Source organism: Odocoileus virginianus, chromosome 23 (assembly GCF_023699985.2).
Source record: "Odocoileus virginianus isolate 20LAN1187 ecotype Illinois chromosome 23, Ovbor_1.2, whole genome shotgun sequence".
NCBI lineage: Eukaryota > Metazoa > Chordata > Mammalia > Artiodactyla > Cervidae > Odocoileus > Odocoileus virginianus.
The window spans coordinates 8,892,575-8,915,149 of record NC_069696.1 but is presented as its reverse complement, the minus strand read 5'-3'; the positions used below and the strand labels follow the sequence as shown (position 1 = coordinate 8,915,149).

The following is a 22,575-nucleotide window of genomic DNA, read 5'->3' as shown; positions in this document are numbered from 1 at the left end:
CTGTCTAAGCCAAGGCTATGGTTTTTCTAGTGGTCATGTATGGATGTGAGAGTTGGAGTATAAAGAAAGCTGAGTGCCGAAGAATTGATGCTTTTGAACTGTGGTGTTGGAGAAGACTCTTGAGAGTCCCTTGGACTGCAAGGAGATCCAACCAGTCCATCCTAAAGGAGATTCTGGGTCTCCTTTAGATCCTGGATCCTAAAGGAGAGTCCTGGGTGTTCATTGTAAGGACTGATGCTGAAGCTGAAACTCCGGTACTTTGGCCACTTCATGCGAAGAGCTGACTCATTGGAAAAGACCCTGATGCTGGGAGGGATTGGGGGCAGAAGGAGAAGGGGACGACAGAGGATGAGATGGCCGAATGGCATCACTGACTTAATGGACATGAGTTTGAGTAAACTCCAGGAGTTGATGGACAGGGAGGCCTGGCATGCTGCGATTCACGGGGTCGCGCAGAGCCGGACACGGCTGAGTGAACTGAACTGAGTGGTAACATGTTAATACATAGAAATGCTGCTGTTGCTGCTAAGTTGCTTCAGTTGTGTCCGACTCTGTGCGACCCCATAGACGGCAGCCCACCAGGCTCCCCCATCCCTGGGATTCTCCAGGCAAGAATACTGGAGTGGGTTGCCATTTCCTTCTCCAATGCATGAAAGTGAAAAAGTGAAGTTGCTCAGTTGTGTCCGACACTTAGCGACCCCATAGACTGCAGCCTACCAGGCTCCTCCATCTATGGGAGTTTCCAGGCAAGAGTACTGGAGTGGGTTGCCATTGCCTTCTCCAAATACATAGAAATAGGCATCCCTAAATCCAACTATCTCCCCAACTTGCTTGTAACTTAGGTGTGGTCACTGTAGCAACGCTAAATGTGTGTGCTTAGTTGCTCAGTCATGTCTGACTGCGACCCTGTAGACTAGTCCACCTGTCTCTGTCCGTGGGGGTTCTCCAGGCAAGAGAACAGGAGTGGGTTGCCATGCCCTTCTCCAGGGGATCTTCCCAACCCAGGCATGGAACCCAGGTCTCGCATTGCAGAAGGATTCTTTACCGTCTGTACCACCAGTGAAGCCCCAGAGTTGGATCTTTTTTTTTTTTCATTTATTTTTATTAGTTGGAGGCTAATTCATAACATTGCAGTGGGTTTTGTCATCATTGACATGAATCAGCCATGGAGTTACATGTATTCCCCATCCCGATCCCCCCTCCCACCTCCCTCTCCACCCAGTTCCTCTGGGTCTTCCCAGTGCACCAGGCCTGAGCACTTGTCTCCTGCATCCAACCTGGGCTGGTGATCTGTTTCACTATAGATAATATACATGTTTCGATGCTGTTCTCTCGAAACACCCCACCCTCGCCTTCTCCCACAGAGTCCCAAAGTCTGTTCTGTACATCTGTGTCTCTTTTTCTGTTTTGCATATAGGGTATCATTACCATCTTTCTAAATTCCATATATATGTGTTAGCATGCTGTAATGTTCTTTATCTTTCTGGCTTACTTCACTCTGTATAATGGGCTCCAGTTTCATCCATCTCATTAGAACTGATTCAAATGAATTCTTTTTAATGGCTGAGTAATATTCCATGGTGTATATGTACCACAGCTTCCTTATCCATTCGTCTGTTGATGGGCATCTAGGTTGTTTCCATGTCCTGGCTATTATAAACAGTGCTGCGATGAACATTGGGGTGCACGTGTCTCTTTCAGATCTGGTTTCCTCGGTGTGTATGCCCAGAAGTGGTATTGCTGGGTCATATGGCAGTTCTATTTCCAGTTTTAAAAGAAGTCTCCACACTGTTCTCCATAGTGGCTGTACTAGTTTGCATTCCCACCAACAGTGTAAGAGGGTTCCCTTTTCTCCACACCCTCTCCAGCATTTATTGCTTGTAGACTTTTGGGTAGCAGCCATCCTGACTGGCGTGTAATGTTACCTCATTGTGGTTTTGATTTGCATTTCTCTGATAATGAGTGATGTTGAGCCCAGAGTTGGATCTTAACCAGTAGCAATTGAAATATTTTCAAATTTTGTGAAAACAGGACCAGGTAAACACTGTTAGCGCCCTCTCCTGGGAGTAAATGTGATAAAAGTCGTAAAACATTGGGACTCTTGCTGTAATAAGCAGACAGTTCAGTTCAGTCGCTCTGTCGTGTCTCTGCAATCCCATGGACTGCAGCATGCCAGGCCTCTCTGTCCATCACCGACTTCCAGAGCCTACTAAACTCATGTCCATCGCGTCGGTGATGCCATCCAACCATCTCATCCTCTGTTGTCCCCTTCTCTGGCCTTCAATCTTTCCCAGTATCCGAGTCTTTTGCATTGAGTCAGTTCTTCGTATCAGGTGGCCAAAGTGGAGTGTCAGCTTCAACATCAGTCCTTCCAATGAATATTCAGGACTGATTTCCTTTGGGATTGACTGGTTGGGTCTCCTTGCAGTCCTAGGGACTCTCAAGAGTCTTCTTCAACACCACAGTTCAAAAGCACCAATTCTAAGGCACTCAGTTTTCTTTATAGTCCAACTCTCACATCCATACATGACTACTGGAAAAATCATAGCTTTGACTACACAGACCTTTGTTAGTAAAAAGCAGTAACTACTGCTTTTTAATATGCTGTCTAGGTTGGTCATAGCTTTTCTTCCAAGGAGCAAGTGTCTTTTAATTTCATGGCTGCAGTCACCAGCTGCAGTGATTTTGGAGCCCAAAACAATAAAATCTCACTGTTTCCATTGTTTCCCCATCTATTTGCAATGAAGTGATGGAACCGGATGCCATGATCTTGGTTTTCTGAATGTTGAGCTTTAAGCCAACTTTTTCACTCTCCTCTTTCACTTTCATCAAGAGACTCTTTAGTTCTTCCCTTTCTGCCATAAGGGTGGTGTCATCTGTGTATCTGAGGTTGTTGCTATTTCTCCTGGCAATCTTGACTCCAGCTTGTGCTTCTTCCAGCCCAGCGTTTCTCATGATGTACTCTGCATATAAGTTAAAGAAGCAGGGTGACAATATACAGCCTAGACGTACTCCTTTCCCAATTTGGAACCAGTCTGTTGTCCCATGTCCAGTTTAACTGTTGCTTCCTGACCTGCATAGAGATTTCTCAGGAAGCAGAAAAGGTGGTCTGGTATTTCCATCTCTAAGGATTTCCCACAGTTTGCTGTGATCCACACAGTCAAAGGCTTTGGTATAGTCAATAAAGCAGTAGTAGATATTTTTCTGGAACTCTCTTGCTTTTTCAATGATCCAGCAGATGTTGGCAATTTGATCTCTGGTTCCTCTGCCTTTTCTAAATCCAGCTTGAACATCTGGAAGTTCACAGTTCATGTACTGTTGAAACCTGGTGTGGAGAATTTTGAGCATTACTTTGCTAGTGTGTGAGATGAGTGCAATTGTGTGGTAGTTTGAACATTCTTTGGCATTGCCTTTCTTTGGGATTGGAATGAAAACTTTTCCAGTCCTGTGGCCACTGCTGAGTTTTCCAAATTTGCTGATATATTGAGTGCAGCACTTTGACAGCATCATCTTTTAGGATTTGAAATAGCTCAACTGGAATTCCATCACCTCCACTGGCTTTGTAGTGATGCTTCCTAAGGCCCACCTGACTTTGCATTCCAGGATGTCTGACTCTAGGTGAGTGATCACACCATCATTGTTATCTGGGTCATGAAGATCTTTTTTGTATAGTTCTGTGTATTCTTGCCACCTCTTCTTAATATCTTCTGCTTCTGTTAGGTCCATACCATTTCTGTCCTTTATTGTGCCCATCTTTGCATGAAATGTTCCCTTGGTATCTCGAATATTCTTGTAGAGATGTCTAGTCTTTCCCCTTTTATTGTTTTCCTCTAGTTCTTTGCATTGATCACTGAGGAAGACTTTCTTATCTCTCCTTGCTATTCTTTGGAACTCTGCATTCAAATGGGAATATCTTTGCTTTTCTCCTCTGCTTTTAGCTTCTGTTCTTTTCTTAGCTATTTGTAAGGCTTTGTGAAACAACCATTTTGCCTGTTTGCATTTCTTTTTCTTGGGGATGGTCTTGATCACTGCCTCTTGTACACTGTCACAAACCTCTGTCCATAGTTCTTCAGGCACTCTATCAGATCTAATCCCTTGAATCTATTTGTCACTTCCACTATATAATTGTAAGGGATTTTATTTAGGTCAAACTGAATGGTGTAGTGGTTTTCTCTGCTTTCTTCAATTTCAGTCTGAATTTGGCAATAAGGAGTTCATGATCTGAGCCACAGTCATCTCCCGGTTTTGTTTTTGCTGACTGCATAGAGCTGCTCCATCTTTGGCTGCAAAGAATATAATCAGTCTGATATCGGTATTGACAATCTGTTGATTTCCATGTGTAGACTCTTCTCTTGTGTTGTTGGAAGAGGGTGTTTGCTATCATCTGTGCGTTCTGTTGGCAAAACTGTTAGCCTTTGACCTGCTTCGTTTTGTACTCCAAGGCCAAATTTACCTGTTACTCCAGGTAGCTCTTGACTTCCTACTTTTGCATTGCAGTCAAGGACTATCAATCAGCAAGGGTATTATGAAAGTAAACTTGATGGTTCTGAAACTAGCAAAGACCCATAACGATGGTACCTAAGTGACTGAAGTTGAAGTTATGAAACCTGGTGTCACAGTATGTTGTGGTTGAGGGGTAGAATGTGGTTTTTCTAATTTTGTGTAATTTGTTTTCACTTAGCAATATGGAATTGTTTTTCTTCAGTATTTTCTAAAGTATATTTACATAAAATAACTTTTGTGATCCTAGCAGTATTAACACTGTCATTTCACAAAGGAGGAAACCAATAGGTTAAAAAATTTTACTAGGTGCCAACTAGTTTGTTCCCACCTCCATCTGATCATTTTATTTCCTGAAGCTCAAGTTCTCTTCCCACCAGGGTTTTTCAGAGGGGAGAACATTGCCCAATCAACATGTATGTCCTCTTGACCAAAACGTGACTAAAAATACTAGCTAGAGAAAATATGAGTAAAGTCTTAGAGAAACAGGAAGACAACATCTTGCTTGTCTCCAGCTAGTCTTACGAAGAGATGTGGAGGGGAGGGGAAAAAAAGGTTTTCTGAAGTCCCCAGGGTTGGAGTAGATGTAAAGCACCATCCGGCAGATCGCGGCAACGCGAGGAAATAGAGTCGACTTCCCGGAAGCCGAGTTTCCGCCAGACCCAACGGTCCACGTGGTCGCGGCAGCACCACTCTGCCCCGCCCCGCGCCCGCGCCGGGGACCAATCAGAACCAAGGTGCGTTCCCTCCCCCTTCTCTCGCCGGCGGCATCCGGGCCAGGAGACGCCGGCGCCTTGCGACCCGGAAGTGGTTGTTCTGGAGGAGGCGGGCCTGAGGGGTGGGGCTTGTGACGCTCCTGCCCGCTACTCTGGCGCTAGTTTCGCCTGTGGATTTGGCTTCATCTGCTGGGAAACTGCAGCTGGGTTTGCAGGAACCGCAGTTATGTCTTCCGTGCTGTCCTACGAAAGCCTGGTCCACGCCGTGGCGGGAGCCGTGGTGAGGCGGGGTCTTCATGCCCGGGCCACTGCGGGGTGTGGGGCCTCTCTGGGGCCAGACCAGGCCTTGGCTGGGGGATGGGAATGACAAGGCGATTGTATCGTGACTGGGGCGTAGAGGAATGGGACATAAGCTAAATATTGCTGGAAGAAGTTGGAGTAAAGGCCGACACCCTCTCCGCTCCTGGCTACCGTTCTGTCCTCTTAAAGAGTATCTGGGATGTGTGTGTTGGGGGGTGCAGTGTGTGTCCCACACACCCACAAGGAGGAAGATACTGTTCTCTTTGCCTCCTGATATTTAAAGGGCAGTCGTCCCCCTGTCCCATCCCACCGGGCGCACAAACTTTGATTGGGCCAGTGGAGAAGCTGGGTGTGAAGCTGTGTTGCTTAATCACTTTCTTAACCACAGTCTCTTTTCACACACTAAACTGCAGGTGAGAGGTAGAATCTAGCAGGGATACATACTTCTGGCCAATATTGTTAGCCTGGGAAGATACCATTTTTTTTTTAAGTCAAGAGCAAAGTTGCTCTCTACCGCAGGTGTGGTTTACTATGAGGAATGCGCTTGGTTCTTGAGCTTCTGGATGTCTCACTTCCATTTGACACCACTCTTTTGGTTTGGTACCTTCCTCTCTGGTTCTCATCCTGTTTCTCGTTCTGGCTCTCTGCTTTCCTACATCCTTCTCTAGCTGTCAATATGCACCTGAAATCACTGGGACTTCAGAGGCATATAATTGGCTGAATCCTCTCCTCCTAGGCACCCCCAACTGCACTGAGAGCTCATGTTCTGTGCAGACTAATGGAGGCTGAGCCCCAACTCCATCACTTGTTAGATAAGTGGCCTAAAAACTTTACTTTCCTAATCTTTAGGAAGGTATTGACACCTACCTCACAGAATTGTTATGTGAATTAGATGACACAGTAGTTGATGGAAGGGCCTGATTTAGGAGTCCTGGTTCACTTAGACCAGAAGAGCCTTTCAGCCAGGGTAAAGGCGCTGAAGTGGAAGCTTGCTTGATAGACCCTCGGATAGGCCTGGAGACCTTTGGAGTGGAGAAGCAAAGGGGGGCAAACAGGTTTCAGGAGACCAAATTGTGTGAGAATTTTAACCCTGAGTGTGAAAGGCAGCTGGCTAGCTGTTAGAGCAAGTTATTTTGAGCATGCAGCAACTTGCTGACTTATATGTTAAACATGCTCACCGTGGCTGCTCTGTTGAAAGTAGACTGTAAGGGAACAAGGGTGAAAGCATGGAAACCGTCAGCCCGCCAGGATGGTAGCAGTGGAGATGGTGAGAAGAGCTCATTCACCTGGAATATATTTCTGAGATAGAGCTACCAGGGTTTTGATGGTAGATTGTGGGATGTAATAGAATAAGAGCTGGTTGACTCCCAAGTGTTCTGGCCTTGAGCAACTGGAAGGATTATATTTCCCTTTACTGAGATGGTGAAGACTATAAAGGAGCAGCTTTTGGGGGAAAGATGAGAATGGTTTGGGGTTTTATTTTTATTTATTTTTACTTCTTGGCCGTGCCACTCAGCATGCGGGACCTTAGTTCCCGGACCAGGGATTGAGCCTGCACGCCCTGCATTGGAAACTCAGAGTCTTAACTGGTGGACCACCAGGGAAATCCCTGGGTTTTTGATAATTAAGTTTGAAATGCCAAAGAGTAGTCATGAGACTAGATGAGCTCACCAAAGAAATGAGTTTTGTGAATGGAGGAGAAAAGTCTCGAAGGCTTAGCCTGGAAGCATGCTAACGTGAAGAGGCTGGGAAATGAGAGGACTAGCAAAGGAGACTAAGGAAAGGCTCCATTGGGTAGGAGGTGAACTATTAATAAGAGAATGTGGTGTCCTGAGAGTTGCACGCAGGAAGGTATAGACCAACTAAGTCAGATGCTGCCGATGAGTCAGATAAGATGAGGACTGAGGATCAACTGTTGGATTTATCAATGTGTTTATCAACGTGATAAATCCAGTGGTTAACTGAGAATACTGTTTTGGTGGATTTGTGGGGCGAATAGTTGCAGTGCATCAAAGAGAGAATGAGAATGGGAAGATGGGAAATGTTTCTTCTCCTTTCTTTTTCTTAATAAATAGCCATTCATTCAGCATCTTTATTGAGTGCTTTTTATTCTGCTTGAAATTAAGCACCTGGAATTTTCAGTGGTTTTTCTTTCTCCCATAAGCTATGTTAGATTATCTACTAGATATACTTTTGTAAGAATAATTTCTTTTCCTCTTGCTTCCTGGAACCTGTTAGAATGGGAAACTGCATTGTGCTTTGTTGCTCTATTGAACTATCAGGCTGAGAGTGGTTCTCTTAACTCTTTTTTCAAATTTCTGTTTTAAGGATAAACTTCACAACATGAACCTGCTTTCTTCTAATTGCTACCAAAGGAAAACAGTTTCACCAGAAAATGTCACTACATTTGATGAGAAAAATGACATTACTTTTAATGTATAGTACTGTGGTTTAATTGACTCATGTTTAGTTAAATGCCTTGGCCATACAAAGTTTTGAGATGATCCAGGAGAGCATAGGGGTTAGGAGCACTTGAGTGCCTGACTTGAGCCAGGCAGCCTGTATCAGAAATGCTGGCAGTTTCTCTCACCAGCTTTTTGTCTTTGATATAAACTGGTGTAATTACTTGTTGCTTCTCCCCAAGAGATTGGTAGGTTATTGCTCAAGATGTTGATTTACAACCTTTTTGAGTGGACATGTTTCATGTTTGCTTAGTCACTTCTTTCCAGGTTCTACACTTTCTCACCTCAAGTGTGGTGTTATGCACATACACATAACACTTTGAAAGTTAAACAGATTAGTGATTTGGAGTGTTTTATGGTACACTTTGGTATAATTGCAGATAATCTCAAGTATTTGAAAACCAGAATTGTGCTGTTTCAGGAGAATGCTTCATGGCTAGTCAATGACTGTTGCCTGATACAATTAATGGCCTCATATGTAAATAATTCTCAAAATTTTGAGTATAACTGGATTTATAATTATATATTTTTGGTTCTCATATTAGCTTCCAAAGGTAGATTTTATTAGAAGAAATGTATATTTGTAATTAAAAAGAGATTTTATTAGTCTAGAATTTGAAAAGTGAGATTGGTTGGAATTGTCTAGGGGGTTTAGATGCTGAAGCAGAGATTGGGATTGTAATGATAATAATTAATTGGTAGCTTTCAAGAGACTTCTTTTTCTCTATTTAAAATTTAAAAAAATTAATTGCATAATTTTTTTAAAAGAATTACATTTCATTGAATAAATGCTGATGGTTAAAGAATTCAAGTCTTACAGAAATATGAAAGTTTTCCCTTCTCCTTCCCTTTTACCTATTGTTCTATGACTCAGAGCTCAGACATAGCCATCCTTAGAACTGTGTAAGAGAGCTTATTCAGAGCACTTTTCACCCGTTGGTATCAAAAGAGAAAATTGAGCACAACTATCTGACTCGGGCTTGCGAGGTAGCACTAGTGGTAAAGAACCTACCTGCCAATGCAGGAGGCGTAAGAGAAGCAGGTTCGATCCCTGGGTTGGGAAGATCCCCTGGAGGAGGGCATGGCAACCCACTCCAGTATTCTTGCCTGGAGAATCCAGTGGACAGAGGAGCCTGGTGGGCTACAGTCCATACTGGTGGGCAAAGAGTCAGACATGACTGAAGCAACTGAGCACACAGGCACATCTGACTCTTACATACTTAACATTAAGTGGACTTTTCACCGTGTAGGCTTACTACCTGCCTTCTAGAAATAGAAACCAAGCAGAACTTGTTGATTTTCTGTACAAGGCCTCTGAATATAAAGGTCAGTGGAAAAGTCCCTGTCCTCAGGAAGCTCTTCTTAGGTGTGTAGTGGAGGTGTATAGTCAAAGCTGTGGTTTTTCCAGTAGTCATCTATGATGTTAGAGTTGAACCTTAAAGAAGGCTGAGTGCTGGAGAATTGATGCTTTTGGACTGTGGTGTTGGAGAGGACTCTTGAGAGTCCCTTGGACTGCAAGGAGATTCAACCAGTCCATCCTAAAGGAGATCAGTCCTGGGTGTTCATTGGAAGGACTGATGCTGAAGCTGAAACCCCAATACTTTGGCCACCTGATGCGAAGAAATGATTCATTAGAGATGACCCTGATGCTGGGAAAGATTGAAGGCAGGAGGAGAAAGGGGCGACAAAGATGAGTTGGTTGGATGGCATCTCCGATTCGATGGACAAGAGTTTGAGCAAACTCCGTGAGTTGGTGATAGACAGGGAAGCCTGGTGTGCTGCAGTTCGTGGGGTCGCAAAGAGTCAGACACGACTGAGTGACTGAACTGAACTAAATTGTAGGATTGGGGAAGGTTGTACAGTTCAGTCGCTCAAGGTATCTTATCTACCACCAAGATAAGACCTTGGTGGTGCCTAGGAAGAGGTGGTGGGTTGCCCCTGTGAAGGTGATGGGAAACCCTTCACAGGGTTGACATATTACCAAGATTGTGCACAGTAGAAAGAGGTAAAGAAAATCAGCCCACCCACAGGAAAAGAGAATGTTGCTGTGTGGTCCAAAACATGAGATACCCACTATCTTTTTTAATAAAAAATATTCATGTCATATGAGTATTCCACAATTTATGAATATTTTGGATTGTTTCTGACTTTTCACTGTGGTAAATACTTAATATAAATGTTAATGTGACCTCACACCACCCTATTATGAAGAAACTATGGGATTATTTGGTTACAATTTGGAGTAAGACACAATTATTCGTGTCATCTTGGGTCGTTCATGTTTGCTTTTTGAACTTGAGTTTTCTGAGCTATAAAATGGAAACTTTGCTTACTGGGTCCTCCCGAGAAGTCAGTGTGGTCACACTTGTGGAGTACCTATCTCAATACCTGTGATAATGTGGTAAACCCATAATCATTCATTTCTTTTTCAGATGTATTCTTGAAAATGCAGCATTTGTACCCGATTTTAGAAATTCAGTGGAGTTGAAATTTTCTCATCTTATGTGGTCAGCTCTCTCCATTCACTTGTGACAGATGATCACGCCTTTTGCTCTAGATAAAATAGGGGCTACTTGGGATGAGCTTTCTAACGTTTCCATTTTTTCTAATTACAAAATCAGCTACAGTTGTCCCCAGTGTTTCCTCCATTGTGCTGATCTCAGGAAAGATGGATGTGGCTGGACTCTGCTACCTTTGATCTTGATCCTCCCCTCTTACATTACCCACAGTTATCTTTTGGGACTTTGCTCCATTCATTTTTACTTCTTTCCTGTAACTTTAACCTTTTCCTAGTGTTTTTCCCTTCAGCCCTGTCCTTTAATGAAACCACACTGATCTGGTTTAGAAACTGCCCCCTTAGGTGCTGCTCATTCTCCTTCCTTTGATGCGAAGTTTATTTAATGACTAGTCTGTACTCACTGCCTTCCCTCCTCATCCTGCTCTGATCACTGGACCTGCTCTCCTGCAGGCCAACACTGACTTCCAAATGGCTTAGTCTCCTGACTGTTTTTCATTTTTATTTAACTCAACTTTGTAGTATTTCACACTGTTGACCCTCCTACCTTCTTAAAGCTCCTTATGAAAGAGCAGTTATTTTTTATGAATTTACTGAATTACATTTGCTCTTTTGGAAGAAATGTAAGTAACCATTGCTAATTTTAGGGCTCTGATTAATATTGAGCCCTACTGCTAAAAAATGCTATAAAAAGTACATACAGAGAGAAGCATTTGTTGAGTGCCAGCTGTGTGCCTGGTATGATATTGGGTCTTTCTGTAAGTTAATTCTAACCTCTCACAGAAGCCCCCACAGTTTTTATTGGTCCCCAGATTACAAATGGGGATATCGAGGCATGGAGATTTGAAGTAATTTATGTGTGTACTCTAACTGGCACTTGAACCTCAGTTAATTTTATTCCAAATCCCATGCTCCTTCTATGGGACACTCAGGTATGTTATCTATTAAGCCTTCTGTTTACCTTGTATATTTGTGTATCGGTATGAGGGTTAGCTTGATTGTTGTATCAGGGGAAAAGACTTATATAAACTCCGGTTAAGTGAAGAACATTTTTTAATATGAAAGCCACTTGTGGCTTTGGAATTTCATTAGCTCGAGAACTACCACTGACAGTGTATTTTAGTTGTTTTTCTTTTTAAAATAATCTGTCTGTCCAGTAATGCCATGTACTGTATTAGAAAATGCTGTACATTGGTTTCAGGGGTGCTCCTCTGACTCAACCACCATTTCTAGAGTCCTCTGGAAATTTGCTTTGGAGCTAGCATTGCATTTGATGGGGGTGGGGGTGGGGGATTGTTTTTCATCCTTCAGGAGAGAATTAGCATTTTGGAAATGGTTGAATTTGGTTGGTCAGCCAACCCAGACATCATTGTTCGTACTGAAAGGCATGATACTCTGCTTCTGTGTTTATGTGTATCCCTGTCTTGTTATTTCCATAAGATTGTACATGCTTAGGAAACCAAGCCTTGACCAAGTTTACCCCACTGTTTCCTTCTGACTTTGTGGTGTTAAGTACCTCATTTCAGCTCCATGTCTGTTTGTGGCAGCCAAATTAAAAGGTAGGCTGGATATTTATTGACCTTTTACAGGAGAGACATAGCCCAGAAAAGGAATAAACTATCTGTTTTGGATATATAACCTGAAACGTAGATGTTGATACATTATTAAGGAATCCAGGTGCTGACGATGGGATCATTCACAATAGAGAGAACCAGAAATGCCCAAGAATTTAGGCAAAAAGTGATCTGTATGACTCTGCCTGCCATTTTTATCTCTGGCTGTGATTTGTCTCCTGTCTGCAGTATGGTATTGCTAACTACCTGAAGATTTTGTTTTCTGTTTAGTCATTAATTAATTAGTTAAAAGTTCCTGTCCTTAGTCTTAATAAGGAAGATAAACTCATTAACAACTAGATACAGTACAGCGCTGCTGCTGCTGCTAAGTCGCTTCAGTCATGTCGGGCTCTGTGCGACCCCATAGACGGCAGCCCAGCAGGCTCCCCTGGCAGTGACTGGGGATATATCGTAAGTCCCCTTCACATGCACCTTCAAATTGTGAGCTTTCCGAGATGCAGATATGCGTTCCATCACTGTCAGGTGTGAGTGAAATTGCAGCTCGCCCTCCATCTCCTGCTGCTGACGCCCTGTGGCCCTGCATCTCCCTCCTCTCCCTCCCTTAGTCAGTACCTCTTCTCGCCAGACCCTGTATGCCAGCAGTCCTACTGTGCTGCTGGACTTTTCAAGGTCCTGTACTATACGATTAAACATGTTTTCTTTATTTTTTGTGTTTTTATGGATATTTGTGTGACCAGTATTATAAACCTATTACAGTACAGCACTATAGAGCCGATTGTGTTAGTTGGGTGCCTAGGCTAACTTTGTTGAACTTATGAACAAATTGGACTTAAGAACTCAGTCTTGGAACAGAACTCATTCGTATGTAGTGGACTTACTATAGTAGAATTTTGTACACAGGGTATATAATACTGTTCGAACTCAAGTGAGAGCATACTTAATTTTTCATTATCTGAAATTCACTGTGCCCAAGATTGAACTAGTAATTTCATAAAACTAAATCATTTTCATTTTCTATTTTCTGTCTATTTTCTATTTCTGTTTTCCTCTTTTCATTTACCTATTTCTGTCAATGGTATCTTCATTTCTCTGCCTCTCCCATCTCTCTTGTGATCCACATCCAATAAATCAGCAGATACTATTGATTCTTTTATAGTTCTCTTGGCGGACATTCCTTCTCTATTTTCCTAGCCACCACTGAAAGTGATTCAAGGCCTTATTATTTTAAATCAGATGTATCGATACTTTGCTAAAGCAGTGTTTGTATTTGTGCTCTGATTTTTCTGGTTGAAACCTTGAGGCTGTGTGGATGGCCCCTTATAATGCCTCTGGTGTGTCTTTTAATCAGAGACTTGTGTACAAAGAGCCTAACTTCAGAGTCTGGGAGTTTTCCTCCCAGATTTTGTCACTGTCCTCATTTTCCAGGATAAAGTGGTAGTTATTTTATGTTTGTTCTGATTTACTTTTGCTTGGTATTTGTTACTGTACAAAATTTTATAAGTTTTTTGGAGCAGGGGGATTAAGTTAAGAATAAATTTCTAGTTCACTTGTTAAATATCCAAGGAACATAAAAGAGAGGTGTTAGATGCTAAGGGGTAGTAGATTAAAAATGTGAATATATATGTTTGGGAATTAAACACATTATTGAATGATCTGTGGGTTGAAGAAATCAAAATGGAAATAAAAAAGCATTTAAAACTGAGTGATAGGGAATTTCTGGTGGTCCACTGGTTAGGACTCTGCTTTCATTGCGGAGGGAATAGGTTCAGTCCCTGGTTGAGGAACTGAGATCCCACAAGCTGTGAGGTACAACCACAAAAAAACAACCAAAACAAACTGACTAGAATTACTTAGTGCAGACTTCACATTTAAAGGAAAAAAAAAAAACAACTGATAGCACAGATGGTGCATACTAAAACTTGTAGCTACGCTAAAAACAAGTCGTTGAAAAAAATCCCTAAGTAAGTGGGAAGACATCCTCTGAATAAGTGGGTTGGAGTCCATTATTGTTAAGGTGGCAGTACTTCCTAAGAGGATCTACCAGATTTGGCATACTCCATATCAAAATTCCAATTTCCTTTTTTGCAGAAATTGACAAGATGATCCTAAAGTTTATATGAAAACTCAAGGGATCCGGAATAGCCAAAATAATCTTAGGGAAGAAAAATTTGGAGGACTCTTAGCATCCCGATTTCAAACTTAGTACAGAGCTACAGTAATCAAGAGACTGGTATTGGCATAAGAATAGACAACAGATCAACAGAGCAGCACTGAGAATCCAAAAAATAAACCTCCAAATTTGTGTTTAGTTGACTTTTGGCAAGGACACCAAGGAACGTCAATGGGGAAAGAACAGTCTCTCCAATAAATTGTGCAGGGACAGTGGGACATCCATATGCAACAGAATGAAGCTGGACCCCTGCTTCACACCACACACAAAAATTAACACAAAATGATCCTCAGACCTAAATGTAAGAACTCAAACTACAAAACTGTTAGATGAAGACATTGACATAAATCTTCATGACCTTGGATTAGGCAGTGGTTTGTTAAAAATAACACCAAAAGCACAAGTAATAAATATATACATTGGACTTGATCTGAATTAAGACTGTGCTTCAAGTACTATTAAGAAAGGAAAAACAACAGAATGGAGAACATATTTGCAAGCCTGATTTGCAATATCTGATAAAGTGTCTAGCCTCCAGAATATGTAAAGAATGTTTGCAGCTCATTAATAGAAAGACAGATAGCTTAATTAAAAAATGCACAAATGGGACTTCCCTGGTCGTCCAATGGTTAAGAATATGCCTTGCAATGCAGGGGACACGGGTTCGATCTCTGGTCCGGGAAGATCCCACAAACTGAGGAGCAACTAAGCCCGTGTGCCTAGAGTCCTTGCTCCGCAACAAGAGAAGCCACCCCAATGAGAAGCCCAGATTCATCACTAGGGAAAGCCTGTGTGCAGCAACAAAGACCCACCATAGTTCGAAAAGTAAAAATTAATAACTCTTCAAAAAAACACAAAGGATTTGAATAGACATTTTTCCTGTGAAGATATACAAGTAGCCAATAAATACATGAAATGCAAGTTATCAGAGAGATGCAAATCAAAACCACAATGAGATACTATTTCACACCCACTAGGAGGGCTATAATTAAAAGCGCAGATAATGACAAGTGTTACAAGGATATGGAGAAACTTGAAACCTCATGTTTTGTTGTTGGGAATATAAAATTGTGTTGTCACTGTGGGAAACTGTTAGTTCCTCAAAATGTCAAACATAATTACCATATGACCCAGCAATTCCACTGCTAGAGAATTGAAGACATATCCATGTTAAACATTGTATACAAATGTTTGTAGCAGCATTATTCATAAAGCCAAAAAGTGGAGATAACCCAAATTACCAGCTAATGAAAGGATAAGCAGAAGGTGATTTATCCATATAATAGAATATTTTTCAACCACAATAGAGAATGAAGTTCTGATTCTGTAACATGAAGGAACTTCCAAAGAAGCCAGTCAAAAAAATCATGTGTCATTTGGTTTCATTTACATGAAATGTATAGTCTAGGCAAAAGAGAGACAGAAAATAGGTTAGTGGTAGCCAGCGTGTGAGAGGAAGAGAAACTGAAGAATGACTGCTAATGGGAATGGGTTTTCTTTTAAGGTGATAAAAATGTTCTGGAGTTAGCTAGTGGTGCATGTTGTGCAACTTCGTGAATATCTGAAAAAACCACGGAGTTGTAAAGAAAAGGAAAGCTGTCAGGTACAGCTAAAATACCTAGAGGGAAAGGAGTAACTTTTAAAATCAAGTTTGGAAAAGAAGAAAAACCTAAAACCAATGAGCTAACCATCCATCTCAAGATTTTAGATAAGGATATAAGTTCACAAAGGAAGGAGAGAGAATAAAGAGAAGAATCAGTAAAATAGAAAATAGAAACACAAAATGTTCTGCCACATTTTATGTTTTCAGTTATTTGTTGAGAATGAAAATTTGGTTATGAAAATAAAACAGTATATGATTGCATATTGGTAAAATAATGATCTCACCCACCCCTAACAAAAATCTGCTAAGCCATGGTACAATCATTATTGTCTTAAAAATGAAGAAAAATGCTCTATTCCAGTAAGTTCCAAATCTACAGTTCTGTCCCAGAATCTCAGGAACTCCAGATGGATCTGGCTGCCTGCTGGATATCTTCATGTAGAAGTCTTTGAGGCACTTAAAATTCAGGCTTCCGTGGTAGCCCAGCTGGTAAAGGCATCTGCAATGCAGGAGACCCTGGTTCGATTTCTGACTCTGAAAGATTGGGCTTCCTTGGTGGCTCAGATGGTAAAGAGTCTGCCTGCAGTGCATGAAACTTGGCATCGATTCCTGGGTCGGGAAGATCCCTTACAGAAGGAAATGGCAACCCACTGCAGTATCCTTGCCAGGAAAATTCCATGGACGGAGAAGCCTGGCAGGCTACAGTCCAAGGGGTCGCAGAGTCAGATACAACTGAGTTGTATCACTTTTAATTCAAAAGCAAAACTCAATATGCTTTTCCTGAAGTTGCTCCTCCTACAGTATTTACCATCTGAGTTCATGACTACACTGTCACTGGTTTTTTTTTTAAGCCAGAAACCTGGGGGTTGTCCTTGAAATTCCACTTCCTTTCCCCACATCTGTCCAGTCGGTCACTAGAATAGTCTTTAATATACTCAGCAGAAGCCTTTGACTTGACCTCTACTCACCCCAAGACTTTCATTCCCTTCTTGGTTGTGCTATCTATATTCTGACAATATAGCCTTTGAATTTCCAGGATGTTCAGGTCACTTCCAGATTTGCACTTGGTTTTCCTTTCAGCATTCTATTAGATGTTTTTCTCATCTAGTATCTCTGTTACTTAAAAAAAAAAAGCCAACCAAACCCAAGCCTCTAATAAATGATTCCCCTAAGGTATTAATTATAGGCTATATTTATTTTTCCTAGAGTTATTTGCGTTTTGTAGAGTTTCATGGAAAGGATAGTGTCCAACCCAAAAGTTTGTGATGTTTTCAATTTCTTACGTTACATGGGTATATCATCAGCTGAAAAGGATATTAGAAGTGATGTGTTTGTTCAATAATTGTTTGTTAATAATGTACTATTTTTCATATTTAATGGCATGTTTATAACAGAAGTTCTCAAAACTATCTGGTCTCATAATTTCTTTATACTCTTAAGAATTATTGTAGACTCTGAAGAGGTTTTACTTATTTGGTAATAACTTTCAATATTTATTGTTCTAGAAATTAAAGCTGGGAAATCACAAAGATACTTATCTGAAGCCTGTTACATGTTAACATACATAGCATTTTTAAAACCGTATTTTTCCCCCATTAGTAAGAAGAGTGGCATTGTTTTGTATTTTTGCAAATCTCTCTAATACTTAATAGATAACTGGATTCCTTTATATGCTTCTGCATTCCGTCTGTTACAGTATTATACATCATAGAGCCTCTGGAAAACTTCACTACACACTATAGAAAATGAGAATAAAAAAAGGCCAAAGAAATGGAATTATGCAGTAGTATTTTGTGAAAACAGCTTTGATCCTGCAGACCCCTGGAAAGGGTTAGGGGACCTTCAAGGATCCCCCAGCCCATTGCTTTGAGAATCTCTACGCTGTATTATTCTCTTGTATTCTGATGTCTTTTAAAAAAATTTTTTTTATTTCCTTCTCCTCATTTCAAAACTAAAGCCAACACATGCTTATTGTTTAAAAATAATAATTATACAGAGATACATCCCACGGGAGGTGTTAATCCCTCTCTCTATATAATCCCCGTTAAGAATTTCCCACTTGTGTGTGTGGGTTAGTATTGTGTATACATGTACACTTTTACAAGTAGAAGAGAAAAATGCAAAGTTGTTTATGTCTTGATTGAAAAACAGATTGAGAACTGAGGTCGAACAGTGAGCAGTAGAGCCTGGAGTTCAGGAGACCTGGGTTCTGGCTGCCTCTGCCCCACTGGCTTTCAGCAGACTTCTTAGTGATGCTGTGATCCCCGTGGTGGCTCAGTGGTAAAGAGTCTGCCCACAGTGCGGGAGACTTGGGTTCAATCCCTGTGTGTCAGGAAGATCCCCTGGAGAAAGAAATGGCAACCTGCTCCAGTATTTTTGCCTGGAGAATCCCATGGACAGAGGAACCTGGCCGGCTACAGTCCATAGAGTCGCAAAAAAAAAGTCCATGACTTAGCAACTAAACAACAGCTTATCAACCCTGGCCCAGGGTCCTGGGTCTGCAGGGAAAGGGTCTGCAGTGCTCGGTGACCTGTAAGGGCGTTTCCACCTCCAGGTGCCAGTGTGGTGTAGAAATTAATTTGTTTTCCCAGTACCAAATGGCTAAATGCCAGAAAGGGATGGTAGAATTTTGTGACTCAAAATGTTTGGTTTTGGTGAGTTAAAGGAAGGTTGTTTCTTCGGAAATAGAGTCTTTTAAATTGTAATTGTTGTCAACAGCAGAACTCCCACTCAGATGGTTAGAATTCTGTGGGACTCAGATAATGGGTTGATGGATATGCCTCTCTGGCAGAACAGTATTGTACTTGTGTAGTTATCTTAGTATTTTGTGCTGTCTAATTTTATGTAAGTGAGAAGACAGTCCTAGAGAAAAAAAAAAACTATGAAAAGTGGAATTTAATTCAAATTTCTGAAAAAATCATAAGACTGTAGCTTAACATAAGACTTTCATGTATAGAATTTTCCTTCAGGTAGTAGCTGCTTATGAAAATAGTCGTCTGTGTGTTTGCTTGGTGAGGGGACAAATACAGCGAGTCCCCGAAGTACCGAATAGCTATGTTCTCAATTTACCTTTATCATTTGCAGTATACTTTCTCATAGATATTAAGTTTATTTGTAGCTGGATACAGCTGTACTTTTGTTATTAATCACAGGCTACCAGATTGAATGGTTTAGAACAATCAAGCAGATCAGAAGTCAGATACACAGCCCACTGAGCTAAAATTAAGATGTCAGTGTGTTCCTTTCTGGAGGCCTGAGGAGAAAATCCATTTCTTTGCTTTTTTTGGCTTCTAGATGCTGCCCACATTTCTTGGCTAGTGGCCCCTTTGTCCATCTTTAAAAAAAAAATATGGAACGCTTCAGAAGTCTGTGTGTCATCCATGCGCAGGGGCAATGCTAATCTCTGTATCATTCCAACTTTAGTATATGTGCTGCCAAAGCAAGCACCCTTTGTGCGCCTTAAAGCCGGCAATAATGAGCTGAGCCCTCTATTGCCTCACTCCTACCTACTCTTCTATTTTTAAAGACCTTCGTTGGGCCCACTCAGATAATACAGAATAATCTATTTTAAGGTCAGCTGATTGGCAAAGTGACCTGCCATGTAATGTAACATGTTCACAGGTAACTGTGGGTTAGAATCTTTAAGGGGGCTATTCTGCCTGCTCTATCTACGTTCTGTGCATTTTGGTTTGTGGTTTCTTCTTTCAAAACAGCCTTACTCTGTTGTCCTTTTAATTTCTAATCCACCAATTAGATTCCTTTTTGTTTTTCTACAAAGCACTTTTATATTAATATTATGAATCTTCTTTCTCAGTATTAGTGATTGGAATGCAGAGGAGGCAGTGATGGGTTTTCAGTTTACCATCTGGATCCAGTCTTTCCAGTACTAATATATTTTTAAAGTGTTTTTTAATTTTATAGATCTGAGTTTTTTATGCTAGTCCTTGAGGAGGTAATAGACCTTTGAGCTCTTTGGACTGCCTGTTCTCTTTATTTTGGTACAAGATGTACTGTAAGATTTCAAGATTGGAGGAGGCCATGGCAACCCACTTCAGTATTCTTGGCTGGAGAATCCCATAGACAGAGGAGCTACAGTCCATAGGGTCACAAAGAGTCGGACATGACTGGAGCGACTTAGCACACACACAGGGCAGGGTCTTCTAAGTTAGAAAACCTCAGGTGTCTATTTAAAGCTGAACGGGAAGAGGGATGGGGGTGATCTAATCGTTGGAGGAAGTAGTTTCCAGGCAGGACTTTTCTGTCTGGAGCTTCCCTGTCTATGCAATACCCTGCATAGATGATCTATTGCAGCATGATAGGAAGTAAACTGACCTTGATAAGTGTTCACCAGCTTTCCAGCCCCCATTTTTCTTGGAAATTGCTTGTAAGGTGAGCAAGGATGCCAGGAGAATAGATTTGTAGACTGTATACCTTTACAGATCCAGAGTTACTTAAAACATTAAATATTATCTAGTTCTTATTAGGAAAGATCATTTATGTGGGAGCCATCAGAATAGCATAAATAGCTGAAAGCAGATTGAATTTAATAAACGTTTAAGAATAGATGCTATTCAGAGATAAATAGATGTTCTCACAATCTGGTGGAAGAGTGAGATTTCACTGCAGCCTGAGTGCTCTGAGACATAATCAAGTGCTGTGGGAACACAGAGGACCTGATGGCTGGGTGTAATAACATTTAATCTGAGTTTCTAAGAGTAACTAATAGGACAATACAGTGTTCTCCCTTGTCAGACAGGCTCATCTATAAATAGATAAGAGACTTAGCACCTTTTTGTTCTTATCTTTAAAGTTGACTTAGTTTCAAATTGTTGTCATGATAAAAATATTCTGTGTTACCATTATTAGATCAGTAGCCTCAAACTTGATCTTATGCCCGAGAATATACACCAGAGGGGTCTGCATCTAGGTTGATAACCATAAACCCACCTGGGTATTTCATGCATATGATTTTATCCCTAACTGTATGCTTCTGGTTTTTGTCTGTCATAGTGCTTTATGAATGAAAAGACTGGTTATTGGCTTCTTATTTTTCCCCACTGATAATTTTTGTCATTGGATTCTCTTGGATGAATTATAGAATTTTTAGCAAAGATATTGTCCCTCTTTTATTTAACACACAAGCAGACAGAGCTATTTTAAAGAACAATATGATCCTTAACCCTCTTTTACTTTGTGGTGAATATATTATTAAGCAGAGAGTAAAGAAATATGTATCTGATTACTAGATTTTTTGGTTTCTTGGGTTATCACAGGAGAGCTTAGGAGCAGTAACTGACCAATAAAAGGTTAAAAATCCATTTACCTGCTATCTTGACATGTGTCCAAGGTTGAAAATCCCTAAGTTTGTCATCTCCAGGGACCCATTACATTTTCTTTTTCAATATCAGAAAAAGATTTCTTCTGTCTGTTCAAGTATGTAACTAACAGAAGTTTGAACAATAATGATCCCAGTAGATTAAAATAATCTGTATATTTGTTCACTGAAAATTTGATTTGACCCATTGATAGCAACACACTTATGTCCATTTAAAAGTCGTGGCTCATTATTTTTGTGATACCATAATGGCTAAAAGCTTTTCAAACTTTTCAGGGAAGCATGACAGCAATGACAGTATTTTTTCCCTTGGATACAGCTCGACTTCGACTTCAAGGTGAGTATCTTATTGTCATCATATTCCTGTTCATTTGATGTCAGGAAGCAAACTTATTTCTCTACTAAATTCTAAATTAACATAAGGATATTCTGTTTCATTAGTATCTGCTGTTGTCCATTTTCACTGACTTTAAAGACTGGTCATCATTGCTATTTCCTAATTAACAGAGATGTTTGTGAATGAGTCATAGCCTCAGCCGTTTTCTAATCTGAGAGACCTGAGTGGGTTTGCATTAGTCATTTTGAATCATCACAGTTCGTTCTGATAAACAGTATGACTTTTCAAAGGCAGAATGTCGAGTTGTTTTTTTTTTTTTTTTTTTACTAGCAGTAGATTTTCTGGAAAGAGAACAGAGAATAGGAAACATGGACCCACATAGCATTATCATTGCTCATCTAGGCTTGGAGTTCTAGGCGCCCTCCCCTCATTTCACTTTATATTTATAAATTCTACTTGTTTTTTCTCAGTATTTTTCAACTTGAAAGTATAAACCTGTGCCCAAAGTTACATTAAGAGATAAGAGTAAGATTAGCTTTGAATAAAGTAATTGCTGTGTTAAAACCCTTCATGACTACTGTTTGATTAATTTTAGATATTTTGGGCAGGTAGTACTTTTACATGATTCAAAACCTAAAATACATAAAAAGATAGATAGTACAGTAAAAAAAATCTCACTCTAGTCTGCCTCCTTTTCTCTCCCCTATAGATAATATCTTTTGTTAGTCTCTCAAATAGCCCTAGAGTCTTTATGGACTAACAAGCAAATGATATATATTCTCAATTTTCTCTTTCTTACTCAAAAAGCATACTTTTCTTACTATTCCATATCGTGCATTTTTTGGATGCCTTCCAAATCAGCTTACTGGGGGCTTCTTGATTCTTTCTTCTGGCTGTAGAGTGGTCCACGGCATGGCTGCAACGTAACCTGTGTACCCCTCCAGTGTTAGAGATTCTTGGATTATTTCTCCTCTTTTGTCAAATAGATTTGTTCATATGTCATTTTGTTTCTGTAAGTTCTCTGGGATAAATCCCCAGAAGTGGGGTTGTTGGCTCAAAGTGT

The 22,575-nt window shown here is 40.7% G+C and overlaps 1 protein-coding gene and 1 non-coding gene across 2 annotated transcripts in view; one reads left to right on the top strand and one right to left on the bottom strand.

Moving 5' to 3' along the window:
- Nucleotides 1-5,257: 5,257 nt before the first annotated feature.
- The window catches only part of SLC25A17 (solute carrier family 25 member 17), a 39,226-nt gene continuing 21,908 nt past the window's right edge, over nt 5,258-22,575 (top strand). Inside the window, exons 1-2 of the mRNA XM_020876943.2 lie at nt 5,258-5,496; nt 21,452-21,512. Of these exons, the coding sequence (XP_020732602.1) occupies nt 5,443-5,496; nt 21,452-21,512 (115 nt within the window). The 5' untranslated portion in view covers nt 5,258-5,442. The remainder of the gene's footprint in view (nt 5,497-21,451; nt 21,513-22,575) is intronic.
- Nucleotides 19,184-19,287, bottom strand: LOC139030754 (U6 spliceosomal RNA). Its single transcript, XR_011483156.1, has one exon. It is a non-coding gene; the product is annotated as a U6 spliceosomal RNA (small nuclear RNA).